The sequence below is a fragment of the Leptonychotes weddellii genome, chromosome 1 (genome assembly GCF_054177405.1).
Source record: "Leptonychotes weddellii isolate Sample4059 chromosome 1, ASM5417740v2, whole genome shotgun sequence".
Taxonomy (NCBI): domain Eukaryota; kingdom Metazoa; phylum Chordata; class Mammalia; order Carnivora; family Phocidae; genus Leptonychotes; species Leptonychotes weddellii.
The window spans coordinates 143,149,112-143,157,959 of NC_138369.1; the positions used below are offsets into that span (position 1 = coordinate 143,149,112).

Below are 8,848 nucleotides of genomic sequence, written 5' to 3' on the forward strand. Positions count from 1 at the left end.
TCTCTTATAAAACTAGAATACAGGGGGAAATAAACTTTTAACTTTGTGTTTTGTAATTTGGTTAGATGAAGAATGGACTGAATTAGGATCAGATGAAAGGATGATGGTTTTTATTTGTGTACTTCATAGTAAATTGATGTGTGCGTTTTTTTAATAGGTTGTTGTTCCAATACCTTCATGGTTAACAAGAACCAGAAAATCTGTCACAGATGATCCTCAAAAATTCTCAACAGAATTGTCTATAATTTTTAAGTACTCTCCATTTAGAAATGAAGCCGAACTGATGCAGCAGTTTGATGTGATCTATGGGAAATGTGGTAAGATCATCAAAACTCTGAAGTTTTGTTAGAAGTATTTGTTTTTAGTGTCTTTCAAAAGATACTTTATGTACGCTTTTATATTTTTTCTATTTATAATACCATGCAGGATCTCACATGGGGGCAGCTATTCATTATATCCACATGAATTTTGTCTTAAGTGAATCTAAACGTGAATAGCTCTAAGTCCCTGATACTGGGAGAAAGACTTGTACTTGCACGAGCTTGGTGAAGACTGGATACAGAGAGGATGACATAGTCTGTGACCATAGGGGATCCATAATTCCTGTACTACGTAGCAGAGTTAGGAGATGTTTACTGTAGTGTCTACGATTAGATGATCTCACGTATGTAAGACAGCAATTTATAAGCCAGTGAATCCAGGTTTCCGAGGCAGAGAGTTAGCAAAAGCTTTGTGGACATTTTCCACATTAACAGATCTTTCTGTATATTCTTTATTTCTGTATTCTTTCAACCTGCACCAGCTTTCTACTCAACATGTAGAATGCATTGTGTCTACTAACATTTTCCAGTGCCAATCTTTCTCCAGATGTCCACCTTTCATATCTAGAAACAAGAAGAATCCTACTCTAGAGAAAGCTATGTGCATTTTCCTTTTTGCAACTCCTTGTTTTATATAATGTTTCAGTAAAATTCTGAGAAATTTGTTTCTGACTTGGCTTGTATTACCTTCAAAATTTCTTCTCTTATTTGTGGCATTTTGTTTAAAAATGATTTTTTGCCATCCTTTCCCTTTTCTTTTAGAAGAAAACTAGTGGCAATTCAATAAATATTAGTCTTATTAATGTGTACATGATATACCTTTTTTTATTTTTAGAAAGAGAGTATGTGCAAGCTGTGGGGGAGGGGCAGAAGGAGATGGAGGGAGAGAATCTTAGGCAGGCTGCATGCTCAGCGTAGAAACTGATCTGGGGCTCCATCTCATGACCCTGCGATCATGACCTGAACCAAAATTAAGAGTTAGACGCTCAACCAACTGAGCCACCCAGGTGCCCCTATACGTGACATACTTTAAGGACAGCTAACGTGATTTGTTAGTTGACTTTTAACTGTGAAATGCTCATGTAAATACTAAAGAAGGGTGTACTGTTTCTTGAATACTTTTCTAAATGCTTTGTAAAAATTAACACATTTAATTCTCAAAATTATTCATGTGCTCCATTGTGGAGATTAGAAAACATTAGGTTCAAAGAGGTTAGGAAATTTATCCAAGGTCATTGCAACTGGTAAATAAATGGTTGATGCAGGATTTAGACATAGGCATTCTTAGTCACTGTGCTGTTTGTTCTCTCTTGGGTTTTAGTACTACCAAGAGAGGTGTAATTGGTTGTTCTTTTAATTTCTCTGACAATCCTGTTTGTCTTTGTACCATACTCAATTTTGTAAAGAATTTGGATTATTTTGTTAGCTATGCTTTAGAGCAGGGATCAGCAAATGTGGCCTGCAGGTCAAACCCAGCCATACTTGTTTTTGTAAATAAAGTTTTATTGGAATACAGCCACACTCATTCATTTATGTATTCTTTGTGGCAGCTTTCATGCTACAATGATGGAGGTGAGTTGTGAGTAGACGTGACAGAGACCATTTGGCCTGCAAAGCCTGAAATGTTTGTTGTCTGGCCCTTTACAGAAAAAGTCTGCCAACACCTATTATGGGGTCTAAAAACAATTCTTCATATTTGTACAAATTTTTAAAACTCATCTTTGTTCTTTTGTGCATTGATTCCATCCATGAGACCTTTACCCACAATACAAATTTAGCTCAGACTCCTAACAATTTTCGTAATGCAAATTATGAAAAAGTGCCGAAGTGTAAGAATTCACATTGAGAGACTTAACAATGATTTGAATAGGAATAAGACCTATAATGTAGAAACTCAACACTCTTTGGCAGAGAGTGGAATTTGCCCTGAGACTTCTATCCTGGAACTTACCAAGCACATTATTTACTGAAGTACAGAAGGAAATTTGGTCTAGAGTAGGCTTAATTCCACAGATGAGATAATAGCACCATGACTAATATTTAGTGTAGTTAAAGTATTGACAAGTCAAACGTCCTTTTTTTCTACTAGGTACTTTGCTGGTTGTTTATAACTTGAAGCTTTTGCTTAGCGGAGAACCAGAATTGGATGTTAAGACTGACAAGGAAGACATACTGATGGCTGGAGCTCTTGAGGAGTGAGTAGTGTGTGTTTGACAGAATGTCTGTCAGTAAGGACAGCGAGCTGGCTTTGGAGCGCAGCATCCTAGTTCTAGGTCTAAGGCCCCTGTCCTTAGGGTCTAGGACAATTCATTTTATCCCAGTTACAGATGAGGTAAGTTAGGCTAGACCACTGATTCCCAAACCAGGCTGACCCTCTGAATGACCCGGATAGCTTCTTAAGAAGCAAAGGATCTTGTCTTATCCCAGATTCTGCTGAGTAAGAATCTCCCGATATCAGGCCTAGGAATCAGCATTTTTCACATGTGACTCAGATGTGGCGGCACATTTGGGAACCACTGGAATAGCACCTCTAAGCTTCTCTAATTCTGAAACTCCTATTTTATGAATGTTAAAACTGAAAAAAAAAAAACCCCTCAGAGTTCATTATCCATTACATGTCATTAAAAATGGGCATCAGGGGCGCCTGGGTGGCTCAGTCGTTAAGCGTCTGCCTTTGGCTCAGGTCATGATCCCAGGGTCCTGGGATCGAGCCCCGCATCGGACTCCCTGCTCGGCGGGAAGCCTGCTTCTCTCTCTCCCACTCCCCCTGTTTGTGTTCCCTCTCTCGCTGTGTCTCTCTCGTCAAATAAATAAATAAAATCTTAAAAAAAAATAAAAAAATAAAAATGGGCGTCAGTATGGTGTAAAGCAAAAAGAAATATGACCAGCTAACAATTCAGAATGACCTTATGAACTTCATACTTATAGTTTATAAGTGAATAAATAGACACATTCATTTTTCTTGGCTATTAGGGATCCATAGGAAACAGAATAAAGAAGCATTGGAGAGCATGAGTGAAAAGTATGGAGAAATAATGAAATAGTGACTGAACCTAAGTTTCTCCAAAATAACTTTGTATTTGAAACTTACCAGCTTGAGCCTGCAGTCTCTTAGTGTCAGAACTCTGGAGCTGGAAGGGATTTTGAAGGAATTAAATTCATTCTGATTCATTTTAATTAAATACTGGTATTGTCCAGTGGAAATGTAATGAGAGACACAAATATGAACCCTATATGAAATCTAAATTTTCTAGTAGCCATATTAGGAAAAGTAACAAGAAACAGGTCAAATTAATTTTAATAATGTTTTATTTAATCTGATATATATAAAGTAAAATTTTAATATGAAAAGTAGTAATGAAACATTTTATACTCTTTTTTGCCTACTAAATCCTTGAAACCTCGTGTGTGTCTTACACAGATAGTGCGAGTCAGTTTGGACTAGTGCCCACCGGCCACATTTGGCCAGTGGCTACCATATCGGACAGTGCAATTTTAGATTAAGAGATTGAGACCCAAGTAAATACATAAACTTAACAGAGAATTTCTTTTTCTTTTGCCTTTGAGGTGAGATTTGAAGGTCCCTTCCCCCATTAGAAAATTTAATGTTTGATAATGCACTTTTAGATTATCTTTTCTACTTTTTTCTAATTTATATTTTTCTTCATTTCATTCTAATGCATAATTCTTGATTTACACAGAAATGAAGGTTGTTTTTTTTCGTTTGGAAAAAAAAAAAAAATCCAGCCTCTTTACTGTTGTACAAATGCTGGGAACCCTTTTGGCAACATTAACACGCCAATATCAGAAAGGAGACCCAGAACCGTTAACCGGCACTTCCATTACCATGTCCCCCTTCCCCCTGGTCCCGCCCTTCTGTCTAACAGCTGCTTCCAAAACCAATATCTCATGCTATTTAAAAGCTCTGAGCCCAAATCTTCAAACAGTTATCTGTCAGAGTGCCTTGGCATTTCAGCACTAGCATCAGAAAACAAACACATTAGTGGAGGAATAATTTGACAGCTAATTTCTTTGGGAAAAAGTTCTTACTGTTTCCAGATTGTTTAATGAAGTCAGAGGCTTCTTAAGCCATTTAAGCAGTTAATCACAAAATGAAGAAAATGGATCAGATCCAGGATATGTATAGTTTAATTTTGGGACATGGACCACATTGGATTTGTTTGTTTGATTTTTCAACAACATTTTTTTATAGTTTAATCATAAGAAAGGCCTTTTTAAGACAGGGTGGAGGATTTATGAGGATGAGTTGTGGTACAGAGGAGACATTATTTCTCCAGCAAGGGTGCTCTTTGTACATTTCATAGCTTCTGATATGAGTCTCACAGTAGTGCCAAGGAGGGAGAGCAGTGCGCCTCCTGGGGGGGGGGGGGATGATGTATAGTTTTCCCCTCTGCAAAGTCAGTGGGCTTTGACATTAACACCCAATTCCTCTTCATTAAGAGACTGGGAAAACGTTAACTCTTGCAGCTGAACTAATACTCTAGTGAAAGACGGATCTTTTTCTGACTGTTCTTACATTTATGACTTCTGATACATGAACTGCTAACCAAGAACAGTTTACATAATCTTGGTTTTAAGAACAAGTGGTTTAGTAATGTAACAACTCCTTTGCCACTTCTTTTTCTTGTGGTTATGATGTCTCCCTTAAAGCCTCTGGGTATGATTCTTTTTTTTTTTTTTTAAAGATTTTTTATTTATTTATTTGAGAGAGAGAATGAGAGAGAGAGCATGAGAGGGGGGAGGGTCAGAGGGAGAAGCAGACTCCCTGCTGAGCAGGGAGCCCGATGCGCGACCCGATCCCGGGACTCCAGGATCATGACCTGAGCCGAAGGCGGTCGCTTAACCAACTGAGCCACCCAGGCGCCCCCTCTGGGTATGATTCTTCCTCTGTTCAAAACAAGTTTCAAACCTTGGAACTATGCAATTTCCACCTTTGGTCTTAGATGGTGTGGTCCTGCTGATTTTGAAAATAATTTAATTTTCTACATAGAAATAGGAAAATTCAAGCTTTCAGGCTTTTTTTCTGACACATTTTTCTTCCAATTTTGTTTCTTATAAAATCAAAAATGAAACAATATTTTAAAAAATTTTTAAAGAATTTATATATCATAATTATTAATTTTTGTTATTCAATTCTAGTGTTTTTTTAAGTGTGATTTCTCATTTTTATTTCATTTATGATTTGCTTCTGAACTTTAAGTTATTATGTAGTCTTGGAAAGTCTCATTTCATAATGATTTCTTGATAAGTGGTTTTACAATAGTCCATTAAATTGATTCATCATAGTTTCTATAACCATTTCTTTATTTTTGGAGAATAGCATTGGTCCCAGTGTTTCACATTATTTATAGATAATATTGAAATAAGCATTTTCATACAGATGGATTTTTTTATTCTTTTGAATTTTTAAAAATATTTTATTTATTTGAGAGAGAGAGAAAGAGCCCCATGAGCGGGGGGGGGGAGGCAGAGGAAGAGGGAGAAACACATTCCCCGCTGAGCAGGGAGCCAGATGTGGGGCTCAATCCCAGGACCCTGGGATCATGACCTGAGCTGAAGGCAGATGCTTAACGACTGAGCCACCCAGATGCCCTTGAATTGTCTTTTTAAATTATTTTTATTTATTTTTAAAGATTTTATTTATTTATTTGACACAGAGAGAGAGAGACAGAGAGGGAACACAAGCAGGGGGAGTGGGAGAGGGAGAAGCAGGCTTCCCGCTGAGCAGGGAGCCCGATGCGGGGCTCTATCCCAGGACCCTGGGATCATGACCTGAGCCAAAGGCAGATGCTTAATGACTGAGTCACCCAGGAGCCCCAGAATTGTTTTGTTTTTTTTTTACAGACAAATTCCCAAGAAGGGAACTATTGAGTCAAAGTGTCCGGACTTTCATATAGTGCTTGTGAATATTTGATATCAGTTTTAAACTTTGCAATCAAAACCTTTATCTGCTTTGGGCTGAGGCTCTACCACCGTAATCCAACCGTCAGCAGGGCCTTGTTGCAAGATGACAATAACCTCATGAAAATTTCATTAGGAGTGATGTTCAAGTACGCAGGCAGTGGCATGTGCTTTGGCAGTATCAGTCTAAAGACAACCTGTTTTCACTTACATTAAAAAAAAATATGTAGATAGATAAGTCATCTCAGAATTTCAGAATCAGATAAGGCAGAAGTTTGCATTGAACATGTGATATATAAAATCAGAATTTGAATCTGTGAATGTGGCATGTGGAGAGTGCCAGGGAATCATACATAGTTGCAGGGTGATATGCAGAAAGTGGGTTATATCTTCAGGAAAGGAATCTGCCATGTTAAATTTAGGCCAAATGCCCTAAAAGGGAAGATGACAATATGAAGAATAACTTTGTAAGAAATCAAAAGAAAGTTAAGACTTTGGAACAAAGAGGCCAGGGAAGGGCTGAGAATATGGAATATGAATGAAAATAATAGTGAAATAAGGACAGGAAAGAAGAGGTTTCTTCAGAGCCGGCCTAGACAATATTTGTTAATTTATGTTGTGGTAATTTTTGGAACTCCAGACCAAGTCCCACATGTCAAACTTTTGCAAATTTTACCCCCACCCAGCTTCTGTTTTTGTTTTTGTTTTTGTTTTTTTCTTTTGAATTAGTCAAAACAAAATCGGGTTAACTTGTTCTCTCCTCTCCCTGGTGGCTGTTAGTAAGCTTTAGTTACAGTCACACAGATGATTAAAATCAGAGTGATTTGCAGAGGTCCTCTGTTGATTGACTGCAGTAGCACTGAGCAAATGGAAGGTGACAGGTCGTAGAGGGGAGGGTATGAAATGCCTCACATGTGGTCAGTATCAGTTGGCATCTGCAGAGTTGACAGGGTTGTAATTCTACTACTGTATTCCGTACCCAGAGAGTCTGTGTAGATAGTAGGTATGGAATTACTCTATCATTCAGATGTTTTAAATTCCATTCATAGGACATAGAATTCTTTATGTGGATACCAGCATGGAATTATAATTTCATAATTGAGATCTTGAAATTTCATTTAAGGTATGCCACCAACTCCTGGATCCAGGTGTTAGTTTTCTTCATGCTCTCCTGTCTCTCACTCTTCATTGTAGTCTACCTGGGACAGTAATCTTTGGGGCAGTGGGTGGAGTGGGCCTCTGTAGTACACAAATATGAGTTGACTGAAAACTACTCAAACATGCATAAATACATCAATCAGTGTAACAGTGCTTTCTCATTCTCTACCCCAGCACGCCCTCCCCCCAATCTCTCTTCTATAGAAGTCATTCTGCAACTTGGGTTTTTAAATATGTCATCTAGATTTTTCAGTATTTGTCAGTTTATATTAAAGTCATACTTTTTTTTTTTCTTAGCTTTTTCTTTTGATGTAATTTAGACTTTTCAACAGGGTTGTAAAGATAATACAAAGAATTCCAATATACCTTTCCTTTCCCTCAGATTCCCCAGATGTTGATACTCTCACACTTGTTTTATCATTCTTCCTCTCCCTCTCCTTCTCTTTATGCATGGTAGGGATCCATGCATTCCTTTTAATTTTAAGGGTAATAATCTGTCACTACCAGTATTTTGTGGCTAAAGTTGTCTTAGATTTGGCTAGTGGGAGCCTGTTCAAGCTGGCTTTTTTATTTTTTAATTTAAATTCAGTCAATTAACATATAGTGTATTATTAGTTTCAGAGGTAGAGGTCAGTGGTTCATCAGTCTTCTATAATACCCGGTGCTCATTACATCATGTGCTCTCCTTAATGTCCATCACCCAGTTACCCCACCCCTCCACCCGCCTCCCCTCCAGCAGGTTTTTTCCTATGATTAAGAGTCTCTTATAGTTTTTCTCCCTCTATGATTTTGTCTTTGTTTTATTTTTTTCCTCTCTTCCCCTGTGATCCTCTGCCTTATTTCTAAAATTCCACATATCAGTGAGATCATATGATAATTGTCTTTCTCTGATTGACTTATTTCACTTAGCATAATACCCTCTAGTTCCATCATGTCAATGCAAATGGCAAGATTTCATTTTTTTGATGGCTAAGTAATATTCCATTGTGTGTGTGTGTGTGTATGTGTGTGTGTGTATGTATATATATATATTATATATATATATATACCACATCTTCTTTATTCATTATATATATAAATGCCACATCTTCTTTATCCATTCATCTGTTGATGGACATCTGGGCTCTTTCCATAGTTTGGCTATTGTGGACACTGCTGCTATAAACATTGGGGTGCATGTGCCCCTTCAGATCACTACATTTGTATCTTTGGGGTAAATCCCTAGTAGTGCAATGGCTGGGTTGTAGGGCAGCTCTATTTTCAACTTTTTGAGGAACCTCCATACTGTTTTCCAGAGTGGATACACCAGCTTGCATTCCCACCAATAGGTAAGAGGGTTCAGTTCCCCTTTCTCTGCATCACTGCCAACATCTGTCATTTCCTGACTTGCTAATTTTAGCCATTCTGACTGGTGTGAGGTGGTATCTCATTGTGGTTTTGATTTGTAT

At 37.7% G+C, this 8,848-nt stretch overlaps 1 protein-coding gene across 2 annotated transcripts in view; it reads left to right on the forward strand.

Annotated features, from left to right (window-relative positions):
- The window catches only part of MORC1 (MORC family CW-type zinc finger 1), a 171,803-nt gene that overhangs the window by 21,250 nt on the left and 141,705 nt on the right, over positions 1–8,848 (forward strand). For both annotated transcript variants that reach the window (XM_031024182.2, XM_081797321.1), the window contains exons 7-8: positions 158–317; positions 2,410–2,515. In XM_031024182.2, the coding sequence (XP_030880042.1) occupies positions 158–317; positions 2,410–2,515 (266 nt within the window). The remainder of the gene's footprint in view (positions 1–157; positions 318–2,409; positions 2,516–8,848) is intronic.